The sequence below is a fragment of the Panthera onca genome, chromosome D4, assembly GCF_046562875.1.
Source record: "Panthera onca isolate mPanOnc1 chromosome D4, mPanOnc1 haplotype 2, whole genome shotgun sequence".
NCBI classification, from domain to species: domain Eukaryota; kingdom Metazoa; phylum Chordata; class Mammalia; order Carnivora; family Felidae; genus Panthera; species Panthera onca.
In genome coordinates, this window is record NC_138351.1 from 43,075,817 (window position 1) to 43,092,985 (window position 17,169).

At 36.2% G+C, this 17,169-nt stretch overlaps 1 protein-coding gene across 2 annotated transcripts in view; it reads left to right on the forward strand.

Moving 5' to 3' along the window:
- Nucleotides 1-16,413, forward strand: part of CNTLN (centlein) — a 311,202-nt gene extending 294,789 nt beyond the window's left edge. For both annotated transcript variants that reach the window (XM_078436769.2, XM_078436771.2), the window contains exons 24-26: nucleotides 1,130-1,315; nucleotides 4,022-4,099; nucleotides 15,040-16,413. In XM_078436769.2, coding sequence (XP_078292895.2) covers nucleotides 1,130-1,315; nucleotides 4,022-4,099; nucleotides 15,040-15,141 — 366 coding nt within the window. In that variant the 3' untranslated portion in view covers nucleotides 15,142-16,413. The remainder of the gene's footprint in view (nucleotides 1-1,129; nucleotides 1,316-4,021; nucleotides 4,100-15,039) is intronic.
- Nucleotides 16,414-17,169: the final 756 nt, after the last annotated feature.

The following is a 17,169-nucleotide window of genomic DNA, read 5'->3' on the forward strand; positions in this document are numbered from 1 at the left end:
TTGTAGAGGTATATCTTGGTACTGTCTTGGAGGGTGGGGACATTAACGGTTTTCAGAATTACAGTTAGACACACCCATTGGTCCAGCAATTTCTCTTCTATGGATATATCCTAGAGATGCAAAATGTATACATGAGCACTGTTATTTATTGCAACATTCCTTGAGCTGGCATAAGATTGAAAAACCCAAACAGGGGTGCCTAGATGGCTCAGTTGGTTAAGCTCAGAGCCTGGAGCCTGCTTTAGATTCTGTGTCTCCCTTTCTCTCTGCCCCTCCCCAGCTCTCACTTGCGCGCACTCGCTCGCTCTCTCTCTCTCTCTCAAAAATAAATAAACTTTAAAAAAGAAAAAAAAAAGAAAAACAACCCAAACATCTGGCTAGGCTGCTCTCAGCTCACGAAGCCAGGCACCCGAGGTCCAGAGCTCTGTCTACCCAGAGTAAGGGGTGTCCTTTTCTCATGCTTGGGTAGGCATGGTATAGACTAGCATTGATTCGTTTCTGAAAAGGAGAACTTAAAGACTCTTGTGAAGTAGTCCTATGGTTTTGGATTTGGGTTTTTTTTTATTTTATTTTATCTTTATTGTGATCTTTCCCACAAATATTTCAATTGCACTTTTACTCAACTTGCCTTGATCAAGTCTTTGCAAAGGATTTCTGATCCAGTTTTAATAAAATAGAAATTGCTCTCTTTCTGTAGCCATATTTCACCAGTTTATGTAATAATTAAATTAATAATATAATTAACCTGTTACAACGAATATGCACACATTCAGCAATAAACAAACAACAATTGGCATCAGCTCTGTGGGTAGGAGTAGTTGTGCTCTGGCATGATGAAAAGTAGCCTGCCTGATGCAAGAGCTCACCAACCAGGATATCAGTTCGTAAACCTGAAAGAGGGATTGGAGAGTTTGGTTAATCCAGCAAGTTGGTTGAGTGTTCATTTAAGAGAGCTTTTATTACATACAGACAATAAGTAAAGAGCAATCTATTGTGTTCCAAAATAAATAAAATCAGAGTAATTCTAATAAGCAATGATTTGCTGATATCCTTATATTTTTATATTATGACTGCTTTGTCTTCATTTATGACTTCCATATGAGCCCACATTCTTTCCAATGTGTTGCAGGCTTTGGTCAAAGAATTACAAAATGATGTCTATGAAATAAGGCAACAAATCAGAGAGCGTAAAAAAATGCAGAAAAACAGGGACACTTGCAGAACTTCAACCCATAAAGCCCAGACGTTGGCAGCTTCTATTCTCAACATTTCACGGTCAGATCTAGAGGAAATACTAGATACAGAAGATGAAATGGTAAGGTCATTTAAGTATTTATTAATCAAGGGCTCTTTACACATTGAACTTAAGCAAATACTTTTATTTGTTTTATAATTCTTAGAGTTTCATCTTTAATATAATATTAATGAAGGTAAGCTTGACAATGTACTAGTGAAAGTTACATCAAGGGTATTAACCAACTCAGAAAACCTTTAGAAAAATTTAACTGTGTAATACAGAAATAAGCCAGTACGTAGAACCTTTAGACCTGCTTCTTTGTTATTCAAGTCCTTTCCTGTCACTTCCATTTTCTTTAATTTAGTTAATCATATATCTTATAAGATACTATTTTTAATTAAGCCAGTTTGAATGGATTTAGTTAAGGTGGGTCATCATTGATTTGAGGACCTTTCCTCCGATGTGAGTAAAAATAGTAAATCTATTGGCTTTCCTAGATAAATTCAAAATTATTGTTGATGAAGTTAAAGAAAAATATATTTATGGCTTTAAATTGGCTAAAGTACTCCTGTCTGAGTGAATTGATATGCATACAGATATGAGTCTTCAGTAGCAATTCTGTACCCCTGGGGAGGCCACTGCATTTTTAAACATAGTTGTTTCCTCATTGACAATAGAAGCTCATCCTATACGTAGTCTTCTATGAGACCTGAGGATGATAATCCTGTTCTACTACTAAGTCTCTGAACTTTAATACATGAATACTAGACTTTACTGTTTGCAAACATTTAAAGAGATGACAGCACTAGTAGCTTCCCAATACATATTTGCTCAATGAATAACTAAAATGGCAGACGTGAATATTTGTATGAGAACATCCTCCAGCACCCCTGTCAGCTTCTCAGAAAACTTCTGGAGAAAAAAAAATTCTGGAACAGAGCAGATCTACAATTTTCAAACTGCAAAAACTGCAGTTTTTAAACTTCTAGGAATTCTTAGAAAAGAGGTCCACCTATGAAATTATTTTCATCCCATGGGTGAACAGGATAGTGAACTATCAGTTTGCCTTTTTTTTAGCACCTATGCCACAATGCCCATGACTTCTACACTTTGAATTCACTTTGTGAATTCTCAACTTTGAAGGACAGGAGCATTATCAAATATAGTATCAAATACAAGACACACAAGAAATAATAGTGTCTCTGGCAAGGGTGTTAACTATACATTATTATAGACATTTAATTAATATTTGTTGATTGACAATGAGAATCCTAACAAAATTAGGATTGAGTCCTCCACTGTTGCCTAAGAGCTTTAAAACAAGCAGATTTCCAAAAGCCCTCATGTATGTGTGTATTTGTGTGTGCATGTGTGTGCATACACACAGATAAATGTTCTGGAAGACAGGCCCATCGGCTTTGTGTGGTCTCAAAAGATGCCCTCTCTGGGCTTACAAATTAGGAAAAAGTACCCTCTCTGAATGGACAAGTTAGAAAAAAGTTTTCCCTTTGAGTATATGAATTAGATCTCTCTTTATAGTCCCAAAGAGTAGCTGGCACATTTCTGTGAAGAAATAGTACCCCAGCCTCTGCCTCTGGGCAGATGTATTCTAGAGCCAGAACGTACAGCACTGAAGTTTGCATATCACATAACCTTCAGTGCAAGTCCTCCTGCAAGAAAAAGGACACTAGTACAAACACCCTGTTCTAGGAGGATTAGTGCACCTTGATACATTTACTAGGTTTAATTATAGATCAGAGCTTAGTTAGATCCCTGCATCTTTTCAGAGGTCTAGAGAGTTGACTAGACTTGTCCAAGCAGAGCCCAAACCAGCTGACTTATATTCTTTAAGCTACACTGAATTCTAGCAAATTCATGTAAAAATTGATATTCCATATGAAGTGCCTAGTGGGATACCTGGCATACAGTAAATTTCAACAAATGTTAGTTTCCCAAAAACCTTTCCCTTTTTGAAAAGTCGTCTTTTTGTAAACTGAATCATGATTTTATTTTATTTTATTTTGAATCATGATTTTAACTGAATAATCAACAGCACATATGAATGCATTGTATTTTCAGAAATATATTACCTCGATAATTGAAAGGCTGAAATATTTAGGCACTTACAACACTGTTAAATTGAAGAGCCCCTTGCTTATCAGTCAGTTATTGGATATTTTAAATAAGTAAGCATTTAAATACCCCAGTGGCATGTCACATCCTATTTTGTTTTTACCTGTAACAATTACTCCTTAATTATCTATTGACGAGTCATATTGTTTCAGTATAAGGTTTTATGTTATCTTACAAGAGTCCCTTGTAAATGATTATTTTATATAGCTCTGTCTTTTTATTAAGTTTATTTACTTATTTAAGTAATCCCTACACCCAGTGTGGGACTTTAACCCATGATGCCAAGATCAAGCATCACAAGCCAGGCAGCCAGCCAGGCACCTCTGTACAGCTCTGTCTTATTTTTTGCTTGATTTTAATCGCTTTTACCTCCACCTCAGTCTCTACCTCAGTCTCCACTGTGAATGCAGAAATAAAATATTCCTGAATTGTATTGTGAAATAGAGAGATAGAGCTTTATCTTCCGCATGTTGGTATTTATAAAGTAGTATTAAGAGCACAGATTTGCATATTCCCTCCTCTGGAGGGACAGGCTGGTCTTTGTTGAATTCTATTCTGCCAGTATCTCTCTAAATTTATTTAGTTACCTGACAGTATGATCAAGTTCATGTACTTACAATTAACACCAGTCTTTTGATTTTCTTCATTTAGGAAATAGAAAGGACGAAGATAGATGCTGAAAATGATCGGGAATGGCTGTTGTACATTCAGAAACTTCTTGAAGGACAGGTATTTCATTTTTCTGCTTCATGTATTAAAACTTCTCAAAAAAACATTTCAAGCCTTACATTTTTACTCGATGTCTAACTTTTTGCAAATAGTTACACATTATTTACTTCTGTTAGGTAAAGAAGTATTCCAATAGGTAGACAGGAAAGTTAACCCTCTGTTTGTACTTTTGGACTTAACAAATGAAACACATGCCTTGGGAAGAGCCAACATAGGTCTTAGCAAATGCATTAATTAAATTATTGAGTCAGCCTCTATGCTAGCTACACTGAAAAGGATCCGTTCTCTCAGCCCTCTTAGGAAAAGAGATTCTTTATTATGTGTCTTTAAAGTTAGTAGTTGATATGGACACCTGAGGAGTTCATGGGTTTCAGTGACCTTTTACTATGGACCTGTTTCCAGTCAATTCATGTTTTCCTCACAGCCAGACAGCTGTTTATTACTGTGTCTTCCCGCATTCTCTACAATATTTTCTACTGAGACCTCGAGCAGCTTGTTAGTGGGAAGTAAATATTGATTTGGCATCCTGTCAATGCAGGAAGAATGAAAAAATTTCCACCAGAGGCCCCTCAAACATTTTCCTATCGACATTTTCTGGGCCGAGTGGAAAGCTGCATAGAGGATGACAAGGCCAAGACGAGTTGAAATCCCTGAGGGGTCCATTGAGACGGCTGCTGTGACCTGTGTGATACTTTTTCTTTCCTTTCAAGTATTTTTTTAATACACATAGAGTCTGCTGGGATGTGCCCCTCTTGTAAGTGATCAAGGGCAGTTTATTGGCAGGTGAGAGCCCTGCTTTTCTAGTCATAGCCAGCTTTTGTTTTGACATCACCAACAGCATGTAATGTATTCAAAAACTTTTTCATTAGAGTTCTTTTTGCTTAACCTAATTGTCTCTTTTAAAAATGAACCAAGGATAAAAAGAGCTAAAATGTGTTTTTCAAAATAGCAAAAAATATACACATCCATTACTGTCCTGTGATTTTTGGAAAGCCATTATAAATGTTTCTGTGTAAAGATTAAAAATAAAAGCAGTTTTAAACACATTTATTTTACATTTATATGAACAAACAACAGCATCTATACTTTGGAAAAGTCAAGGATAAGTAAATAATACATGAACTACTCATATTCTTAGTGTCAGTCTTATATATTTTTGAAATGTTATCTGGAATCACTTCCATAGTAACAGAAGGTGATTGGCAATCTTTGCTTAAAGTTCTTCAAGTGCAGACAATGTCTTCTACAGTGACAACTTGCTTTTGAGAAGAAAGGCCATTTCTTAATGAATGTTGCGTGCCCAGCACCCAGCCCAGTGGCCAGCACATCAAAGGAGTTCAGTAATGAGTGTGACAGGTTATATATTTAGGCTTGAAAAATGATAAAAAAATAAACTCTTAAATGAATTTTTTAATGTTCAATTTGTAAACATGACTCTTTAATATGGAGCTTTCATCGTCAGTTATGAACATAAAAAAATAGATCCACATGTGTAAATCTTTATTAAATTTTTCTAAAGCTGTATTGACACCAGACCTCCTTTTTTGACTCACCTTTGTAGATGTACATGCACACATTCTACATTATCTGGATGTATACTTATGCCGCTTAGTCGGTGCAAAAAAAAAATCCTGTGGAAAATGGCATTAGACCGCTTAATACTGCAGTTTGATGTAGTGCCTTTTTGTGCCACTGAGCCTGGACTCTGGAATATAATTGCCTGGCAGTATTGATTTAATTGCCCAGGTTTATTTGTGGACTCCTAATTATTGACTGGAGGTAAATTTAATGGAGCAGCCTTTATGAACACTGGGAAAGCGCCTCTGTTGCCGTTATACATAATGAACTGCATCATGTGCCTTTAGATCATTTTTCAAGCTAATTTTATTCCACTGTGACAGTATGAAAACATTTAAAAAGTCAAAGACTTTTTATTTTTATTACTGACATAGGTGGTTTTGCTGATGTCTTTGAATTTTGTGAGAAAAAAATAGTGACTTGATTGGTTGCACTTGAATGTCACTTCATAATTACACCCAAGAGAAAAATCTATAAAATAGAAAACATCTTTTTTTTAGCCTACTTTTCTTCTCTCTCCGTTCCAGCAATTACATTTGTCCTGTATTTTAGAAAAGGTTTTCTTTGTCCGCCAATTTTTTTAGAGGCTGTTATGCCTCTAAAAGTGTATGTATGTTCATTCCTACATTTGCTTAGTACGATATACAGTTCTGTGTGTCTGAGGTTACGTGATTGTCAAGCTGTGGAATAATTGAGCACATTTCCTTAAAAAATAATCAATTTAATATTGATATTTGGTTATTAGAATATTTTGAAGATGAAATTATTGGAAAACTTCTCTTTTATGTCCTCTGTGTTGGGTGATGTAAGGGAATTCTCGGATCAGAGGAGTCAGTCTGGCCCTGTGGTTTTACCTTTTGTTTAAGAATTAAGCCACAAAATGATTTTCTTTCAAAGAAAATTTTCTCTGCATTCATTTGGTGTAAATTTGCATTCATATAATACTTGCCACAAAATAAAAAGCTGTTCCGCCATGTGGCAATATGGGACTATACAACAATATAATGCCTACTACTGCTGCTAGCCAGAAGTGCATGACAACTGAAAGGCCTGAAACCTTAACTTTTCTTTAATGCAGAGTGCAAATATATGGCCTCCTTGCTTCAAGTAGTCCTGGTGCAATTGGTAATTTTATGTGTAATCATATCTGCACCTAACTTTTGTTCCCACAGATTTCTAGCAATAAAAATTACACTAAAAAAATCTTTCTAATATCTACTGTTATTCTTACAGCATAGCTGCCATTTAATTTCTTCGAACATTTTTACTTGTATTAATTCATCTTTCTTACATTATTACATTTTTAAAAACTTGCAATCTATATCAGAGACAAGCAAACAAATTAATGATTATAATAGGATGGGAGAACCCTTCCAAATTAGTTCTTCTGTAGTTCAGAGGGTGGGAGAAAAAAAACAGAGATAGAAAAAGTAGGCTGGGACCAAACTACAAAAGCGGTGAGCAAGAAAGAGGTATGATCAGAGTTGTGTTTTATAAAGATACTTGAGATCAGCACATAGTAGGTCTGTAGGGAGAGAGACTGGGAGCAGGAAGATAGTTTAGGCAAAGGGCAATGAGGGTCTGCATGTGCCATTGCCATAAAAATGGAAAGAATGAGATAGATGTGACCCACATTATAGCGATTGAATCAATAGCAGTAATGAGATTAGATAGAGTCAGAAAGCAGAAACCATAGATAGGTGAGTTTAATACCCCACATAAAGAGAAAGATGATGATACCTCTAAGAGTCTGAGAGACCAAAAGGTGTAGATCAGATGTGGTAGGGAGGAGATGTCAGTACTGAATCCATAGAAAGTGTAGTAGAGGCATTCCATTAACAATATTCAAGGATTCAAGTGTTTTCATTAATTCAGTTAGCCTTCTCTCTGGCTTTTCTCAGTGAAATTTAACCATTTGTGAACACATTTCAAACTCTTACAACTCAACAACTAAAAGTAAAGAAACTGATTTGAATAGACATTTCTATAAGAAGATAAACAGATAGCTAATAAGGGCATGAAAAGATGCTCAACATCATTAACCATCAGGGAAATGGAACCCAAAAACTGAGATGAGGTACTGCCTCACACCGAGCAGGTTGGCTATCACGAAAAAGACAGACAATACCAAGGGTTGGTGAAGATGTGGAGAAATTAGAACCCTTATACATTGCTGCTGAGAATGTAAAATGATGCCACTCCTGAGGAAAAGAGTCTTTCACTTCTTCAGAAAGTTAAAAATAGAGATTATATGACCCAGCAGTTTCATCCTCTAGGCATATACCCACAATAAATGAAAACACATGTCCATACAAAAACTTCTACATGAATGTTCACAACAGCATTATTCATAATACCTCCAAAGCGGAAGCAACCCAGAGGTACATCAGCTGATGAATGGATTAATTTGGCGTATGTATACATGGACAATTATTCTGCCATAAAATGGAATGAAGTAGTAAATACATGCTACAACACAGCCCTATAACCCTTATGCTAAGTGAAAGAAGCCACACACAAAAGGTCACATATAGTCTGACTGCATTCATATGAAATGTCCAGAATGGCAAATCTATATAAAGACAGAAAGTAGAGTGGTGATTACCATGGAGATCGGGGTGGGGGCAGGCAGACAGGGAGTGGCTGCTCATAGGTACAGAGTTTCTTTTGAGGGTGATGGAAATGTTCTAGAATGAGATAGTGGCGATGGTGGCACAGCCTTGTGAATATATCAAAAACCAACGATATATTTAAACTTTAAACTTTAAAGTGGTGAATTTTGTGTTATGTGAACTATATATTAATTTAAAAAATGTTCTCTTTAATATCAAAAGAGGAAAAATACATTTATTAAAAAAATATTTTTTAATGTTTATTCATTTTTAATAGAGAGAGCACACACAAGCAGGGTTGGGGCAGAGAGAGAGGGAGACACAGAATCTGAAGTAGGCTCCAGGCTCCGAGCCATCAACATGGACGCCAACGTAGGGCTTGAATCCAAGAACCACGGGATCATGACCTGAGCAGAAGTCAGATGCTTAACTGACTGAGCCACCCAGGTGCCCCCAGAAAAAAGAGTACATTTAAAAATAAGTTCCATAGGGGTTCCTAGGTGGCTCAGTCAGTTAAACATCCAACTCTTGATTTCAGCTCAGGTCATGGTCTCACAGTTTGAGAGATCGAGCCCTGCGTCAGGCTTCATGCTGAACATGCAGCCTACTTAAGATTCTCTCCCTCTCCCTCTGACCCTTTCTAACTTGTTCTCTCTCTCTTCTCTCTCTCTCTCTAAAAAAAAAAGTAAATTAAATAAATTTCTTATATCGCATATGCCATCTCCTCTACCATTAATTAGCAGAGATTGCCTTAAATGCATTTGAATTTGAACTTCTGTCTCCTGGTCATAATTATGAACAAATGAGATAAGTGATTTCCTTTCATTTGGCACATAAGATGTCCCTCTGTTAGGCTCTGACTAATACTTACCTTCTCACATATCCAAACTAGTAGTAGTCATTTATACTCTGCCTTCTAAGAGACAACTGTTTATTTGTTCTGCCCATTCTATCCTCAAAATTATAAAATTGTAATAAAGGTCATTTAACTTTGCCTTTAGGCCTTAATAATACGTGAAACAGTACTTTTTACTTGGGACTTTAAAAGGTAACAGAGAGTTAGTGGAGATAACACTGAACCTATACTATGGAATCCTTTTAAAAAAAAAAACATGTACATAGTGCCTCCTACATTATTGTTTCAGGTTTGGGAGTACAGAAGTGAGCAGAGGAGACAAAAATCACCTCCTTCATGGAGTTTACATTTCTGGGGGTGAAGGACAATAAAAGAGTTAAAATATATAAACTGTGAAATTTATTAAACAATTAAATTGAACAGAATTATGGGTATATATGTTAAAATATGTATACTTGTACAAAATAAATAATTACAGTTATAAATGCAATATGGTTCTTTACTAGGATTTGTATAGAAACCTTGAGCCGGGAATGACTAGAAAATGTGTCTTGATTTCATTTTGTTTTAGCCCTGTTCTTTATTATTTGCTAATCCTTTTCTGGATTTTATTCAGTCCATTTTAGTCCACTTTTTGGAGATCATTTTCTTGCATTGGGAGCATATATAAAATTCTTTCAGCCTTCAGCTGTTGAGAATTTAAAGTACAGAATTTAATCAGTGGTTTTTCTTTAGCTTTAAATATCCCTGTTCCTATTAGATGCTTCAGATCTTGCAAATGCTGAAATTTAAAATGGCTCTTTCCCCAGTGCCCTCTCTGCAAAATATGCTTACCTTCTACAGAATCCTTGCAATATGGCAGTGAGAAGAGTTTTATAAATCTCCCTGGCTTTTGTAAATAGAGTAACTTCCAGGCTGAAGGTTAACTGAAAGTTTCTCCTTAGAACTCGGAACACATCTAGTCTGTTACTTTCTGTGTGGCACTTACAACACATGCAAGCACATGCAGGCACATTCACTCACCCCTGCTCACACACGTAAACCCACTCCCTCAGCCACCCACACAGCTTTCTTACATCTAGCTGAAATAGCAACAGGTCAAATTTCTCCATTCAGAGCCTTCCTGGGATTTTTTTTTTTTTTATTTAACAATGTTAAGCCTTCTTTCATGTTTCCAGTAAAAGCAGGTACACTACATGAAATGAGATACATTTATTTTCAATAGGACTCAAGCTAAAGTCAATTTGTGTTTTAAAAGTGGTATCTTCTTGGTGGTAGTTTTCAAACCAAAAACAAGAGTGAAAATGGTTAAAATGTTCATCTTGTTCTTTAGATTTTTGTTAAAAGCACATTCCAGTTAGTGCTCATGCTGTTAAGTTATCTATGTTTTATAGTCATGGACGTTAGGCTTGGTTATTTTTCCAATATAGCTCTCAAAGGTCTACAACCATCATTCATGCCTTACCTTTATACAGAAACACTTAAATGAAACAACAACTTGCGAGTGTGAGTGATAAACTTGAGATTGTGTCAGTGGCATACCAGCTCCTAGAGGCAAACATCTGTAGGTGTTTACATGTGAGATAAGCTGGAAATCTGTGTGAAATCAGGGGAAATCGCTCCCTAATAGAAGTCATCTTTTGCAACAGGGACAGCCCGAATGATTAGGAAGACCCACTTTAAGACCACACCACACACCAAGCAAAGCTCAGTTGTTCCGGTGTCCTAGTTAAATTTCCATACCAAGAAATCTCACACAGTATCAACTCTTCACCTGTCTCATCTTCTCCGTGATGTTGAAGCGTTCAAGCCTGTGGGACTCTGTATTGACATACCCAGGAGTATCCCTTCTCCTTTGTTATGCAAGAGAAAGAAAGAAATCATGCAGTCTTTCTGGACTTCATAGTCCCTGGCATATGCCATCGGAGATGAAACCCGAGGCAGCATAATTGTCGGGTTTGTTGTTTCGGATACATTTGATGGGGCAAGTGAGAAAGTATGGCTGCTGTTGTCCAGTCAGCTTGCTGCCACTTCAGTCCAACTCCAAAATCCTATCCATGAAAGAATAGTGGTGCTTTCTGTGTCTGAGGGAGTTCCCTCTAGAATGCATGTAGAGAGATTTTAATGTACTCTAAACACCCTGTGTGAGATAACCTTGCATTTCATCTAGACTCCGGTCTCCTGGTCTTCTTAATGTTTTTAAAGCGTTTTGCTGTTAAAACAAATAAAAAACAGGGCAAACAAGCAGACCATGTGAATTTTTAAAGCACTTTCCAAGGCATTTTGTATTTTAAAGACAGTCTTAACTGCACCCAATCTATAGCTCTCTGTTGAGAATTGACGTTCATTTGATACTGTAAGCTTTTGAAGAACTCTGTGAATCACAGTAGACTAAATTATGTCCCATCAGTCTTCAGGTTAACTGTAATTTATAAGATTTTTTAAATGTTTGTTTATTTATTTTGAGGTGGGGGGCAGAGAGAGAGTGAGAGAGAGAACACAAAGCGACAGAGCCCAATACGGGGTTCCATCCCCATGTAGGGTTCGATCCCACAAACCATGAGATCATGACCTGAGCCAAAATTAAGAGTTCGAGGCTCAACTCACTGAGCGCCTGTAATTTGTAAGATTTAAGAATTAACAATAATCTGTAAATGATAAAAGTGATTATTCTCAGTTAGCTAAAATAGCCAGTGAACTTAAAAATCCCATTCTTAACCACTTTCAGAAAACAAGAATTTTCATTAATTCATCCTAGACTAAGCAAAGGTTTTTATCTGTATAGTCTATGAAAGAAGTTTGCCAAATAAAGAATAGTGCACACTTGGCAAGAGAAGCTATTTTTGAAACCAATACTGCTGGTCCACTCGTTATTTGAGGATGTTTTGAGTCTACTCCATGAATAAGGAACAATTTATAAAGTAGGAGGGACACGTGCTTAAAATTTTTTGGTTAACAGTTACTTTGAGTTATAGTGTTCATTTGTAAAAAATAAGTCATATTCATTTGAAAACAATAAGTATATTTTATGAAATGTTTTCTAATCTGACTTTTCCTTAGTCTTCTTCTAGGTTTGTTTCAATTACTAACAATTATATTATAAAATTACATTAATTTTATATTTTATAAAATTACAGTTGATCCTTTCGAAAGGCCTCTTTGAGAGCCGGACTTACAGTTCCCAGGGAACAACAAGTCATAAAAAGCAAATAGAGTGAGCACTGTGTTTGGAGAAAGAAATTCAGAGTTGGTTTATGAAAAAGGAAATAGAAAGGTTGAATTAAAATAAACATCTCCAACTAACTTGTAAGATGTATGAATTTTAATTTAATATTATATATAGACAGATAATAATATCCTTCTGACCTATTTGCAGAGAAATAGAAGAACCTCTAAGGGCAGATAGATATGCACATACCGTGCATCATGATTAAAAGATTGATCACTTTTTGAAATCTATATGTGTTAGCCTCTATACAAAGCTTAAAAGAAGCTTACAATCCAATAAAACAGGATTGACAAACAGTTGTGTTTAACTGTGGGGCATTTTGTTTTATTGAGAGCCAGAGGAAGAGAATAAAGTGAGTTGTCAGTAGTAAATTAGTAAATGGACCTCTTGTTCCACCTCGGAGGCTTCCTGGAAGAGAAATTCTTTGAGCTAGATTTTTTTAAAAGGAAGTGAAATTTCCAAGTACATGACATGTTGAAAACTGTTCAGATCACAAGATAAAAAGGTTTATGTTTTAACTTGAAAGTGTAATATGCAAATAAGATGATTAATGTCAGTACATTGTGGCCTGGTGAAAGTACTGTGACATTATTACATAGGAAATTACAGAACCAGCATGTTTCCCAAAGTGTGTTCCATGGATTGCTAGTTCCTCATGATAAACAGACCATGAGAAGAGCATGGACAAATGAATTTAGAAACAGAGTATTACATTGCTTGGAGACTCACAGTGTCTGTTAATATCTTAAAGCTTCTAAGAGATCCTGAAATAGAGGAACTTTTTAAGGTTTGGTTTGTTTCCCAAACTTATTTGGTCAGAGGACCCTTTTTTCCCTTGAACAGCTTGAGGAAATTACATTTTATGTCCACCAGGAAACATCTTGTTTATCTGCCTTTTTGATGGGGATGCATATGGTACTGATAGCCAGGGCCAACATAAAGAAGGTTGCCTGATAGTTTTGTTATTATTTTGTATGTGCATTCCTTTAACATCTAATATTAATGCCCTGAGAATTTAAATTATCTAATTTATAAGACTGGAAGTTTTGCCAAATATGACTCTTTTCTGCATCCCAGAAGGGCAATCTGTCAAAGTAATGATTTGCTGTTAGTATCCTTACCTTGCAGAAGGGAGTCTAACATTCTTCCTTACTTCTAAGATGCATTTTCCCCACATTTTCATATTTCTGACATTGCAATGCAAACACAGTGTGTATATATTTAATGGGGTAGTAGGGGTTTTTTCTTTCCCAGAAAAAAAGCTGTTTTTAATTCAATGCATGTATCTTCTATTCAAGTCTGTCTTCAGAACTAAAGAAATGTGATATTTTGGTATCTTGTGGTTTCTTCAGTAGTAAGTTTCATGGAAGACCGTGTGTGAAGCTCCTGGCATTGACTTAGAAAAGGCAGTTTGTTACAAAGATGAGAAAGAAGTTAAACTAGAACCTTTTTGTTAGAAACTTGGGATCTGAGGCAATCCTATGGACCAGCTTTGGTCTCCGCTTCTCATTCGTGGCCTGCATAATCTGTTTGTCTGGCCTGTTGTTTCACTGCCACTGGCCAACCTTTTCTGTTTACTCCCAGTTCAAATTCGAAAAGGCCATTCTGGTTGGTTGAGTGAATTATAATCACCCCAGCTGAGCACAGCCGAGCACCTCCTATAGTGGTCTTTGGTCAGGTGCTGATGATGGATGCTCCCTTTGGTCATCCTGGCACAAAAAAGGGCCTGATGGTACTTCCCTTGTGGGGAAGGGGACTGGGCATGGGAAGCATCCCCGTCAACATATTCAAGGAAACAAAAGTGGTCTTTTGCTGGTTAATCAAAAGGGCAACTCCAAGAAATGGCATAATGAATGTCTTAATTATTATAAACCTCTTCTGTGAGACCAGACAGCTGGGAAGGAGACAAAAGGAAGTTGGTGGAGGTGTGGGGGTAATTGGAGACCCTTTTCCCTTTTCTTCTACTTACAGCCCAGACATGTATCCTACGACTCAGACTTCTACAGGAAACCCAGGGAAGCAGAGGGAACAATGAAACTTTACCAGAAAAGTTATATAAATTATGAAATTTAAAAATGTACTCTACATTTCATAAACTCAGCAGTTTGCAACATGTGTATTACACTTTGATGTGCCAAACAAACTTTTCTATAACATCTTAATCAATGGGTATACTTTTGCCATTTTTTTTTTAGCTCTGAAATTTTACCCTACAACTCTTGAGGTGTTGGGCTCTCACACAGACAAGTGTATTGATAGTTCTCTCTCATTCTTTTATGAGTGATGAGCATACAGTACTCCTTCGGTGGGCCTGTGGGCCCTGGAGATGACTGTAACCTGCTATTGATCAGCTGATTGAAGATAAATGGCTCAGCTGCTTGTATTGCAGATTACATCATTAACATGGTCAGTAAACCATGAATTGTTCAATAAGGCGTTTATCTTTTTTCATTTTACTTCTGCTCTTTTATCATTTTTATTATAAAAGACAAAATTACCCACACTAACCAGGAAGATCAGTTGAAAAGAGACCCAGAAGGGTGCCATTATGGGTGCAAAGTTGCAGATAGCTGAGTTCTAATGGTTTAATGATATTTAGTGTATGTTTTTGAGCTGAAGAAAATATAGAGTTTTGATCATCCTTTTTTGTGTGTTTCTCTTACAGCTTCCTTTTGCCTCATATTTGCTAGAAGCAGTACTGGAGAAAATAAATGAAAGAAAGAAACTAGTTGAAGGATATTTCACAATTATGAAAGATATTAGATGATATTATGATGAAGAACTTTTTTTCAAATGTGAAAACTTTTTGTGTGGTGGGACTGGAGAAATGCATTGCAATCCTGATACAGTATCTGCTCCAACTATCAATAGTCAGGTTCAATACCAAAATAAGAAGTCTCTGAAACTAATTAATTGCTGAACAAGTGAAGCTAATTAAGTACACAGCCATTTTAAAGGAAATAGTGTAGCATTTGATTGTTGAATACAAATATTGCCACAAATCAATGCAAGCTTAAAAATGATTTTCCTTCCAGTGCAGTAGAAGAAATTAGAACAAGCTTGGACACACAAATTGGCCTGAATATAAGAAGAAAAAGGTGTAAACTGAGGACTTAATGTTTTAAGTTTTGTAAGAAACTAGACCATTTACATAAAACCAGTATAAAAGGCCTTAAATCATCCAATGAAGAGCAATTTGTTTTGTTGGCAAATATAAAACGAAGCATCATATCTTAAAGATGAGAATTTAATGAAATAAATTGTGTGGTCCAGTTATATCTGTTCTCAATATACTGGATTATGTAGGAGACACTGTATTTTCCTAGAACTACTTGGCAAAAATAAAACCATTTTCTCCTTTTCTCCCTTTCTTTTTTTAAATTCACATGACTTTGTGTGGCCATCTAAATTAGCAAGGGACCACAAGCCCAGTGTATAAAATTAGGCTAGATCCAGCATAACTCCTACTGTGGTCAACTAATTAAGTTCAAATTCCTAATGATGATATCATCTTTATTTAGATTTCCAAATACTCTTAACCCCTTTTCACCTTTTCGCTATATTCCTGCCACACATGACCTTTCTGGTTCCTCTAATTCACCAAACTTCTGCCTGCCTCCAGCCTTTACTCTTTTTCTTTTCTAGAATAGTCTGTACGTTTTTCTCATGACTGGCTCCTTCTCATCATTCAGGATCACCTTATCTGCTCCCTCAGGGACACATTCCCTGGCCATCTTACTACTTAATTTCCTTTATCACAGAAAATTAGCTGTTTTACCTGTTCACTTATATGTCTTCATGTTATTTTCTCCTCCCCTTTCCCTTTAGAATACAGGTCCCCTGAGGTTAAGGCAGCTGTTGGCATATTATGGCCCACAAGCCAAATCTGGACTGCCGCCTGTTTTTGTGCGGCCCACAAGCTAAGAATAATTTTTACATTATCAAATGGTTTAAAACAAAAAGAGAATATGTTTTATAGCATGTGAAGTTTATATGAAATTCAAATTTTAGTGTCCATCAATAAAGTTTTATTGGAACACAGTGATGGTCATTTATTTATGTATTGTTCATGGCTGCTTTCAAGCTACAGTAGTGCAAGTGAGTATGCAGCCCAGACCATATGTGATGCTGTGATCACTTTGCACTACTTAGCACACTACAAATCACAATGACACAATTCTAGGAAAATACAGTTACAACTTGACAGCATTTCAGATGCCACAATACTACTCTACTGCACTTTTTAAGAAAAATATATACCCATCATGTCAAAACAAGAAAAGAAGAGAAAAATGGCTGTCAGCGTGACATTTTTTACGGCATAGCAGAGTGTGGATTATCTTGCTATTGAATTAGATGGCAAAACATTGTGATTATTATACCTATGCTGAAAGAATGCACTGTATATGGACATTACTGAACTAAGTACTCATAACAGAATTTCCAACTCACAAGAAAACAATGGTAAGAAAATAAATTATAAGATTTTTAATATAATATCTGATCACAGAAGAATTTTGTTACAAAGATAAAATGTGACTGAATTTCTATGCAGGCCTGAGGTCTTCCGGGAAGAAGGCAAGAGGAGTCAGACAGCAATGTTACCACAGAAGGAGAGGGACAAAGAAATTTGACGATGCTACCCCAATAACTTTAAGTATAGAAGAAAGGGGCCATCAACTAAAGACTGTAGGTGATCCCCAGACACTGGAAAAGTCAAAGAAATGGATTGTCCACCACAGAGACTCCAGGAAAAAAAACAAAAAACAAAAAAACAGCATTTGTTAACATCTTG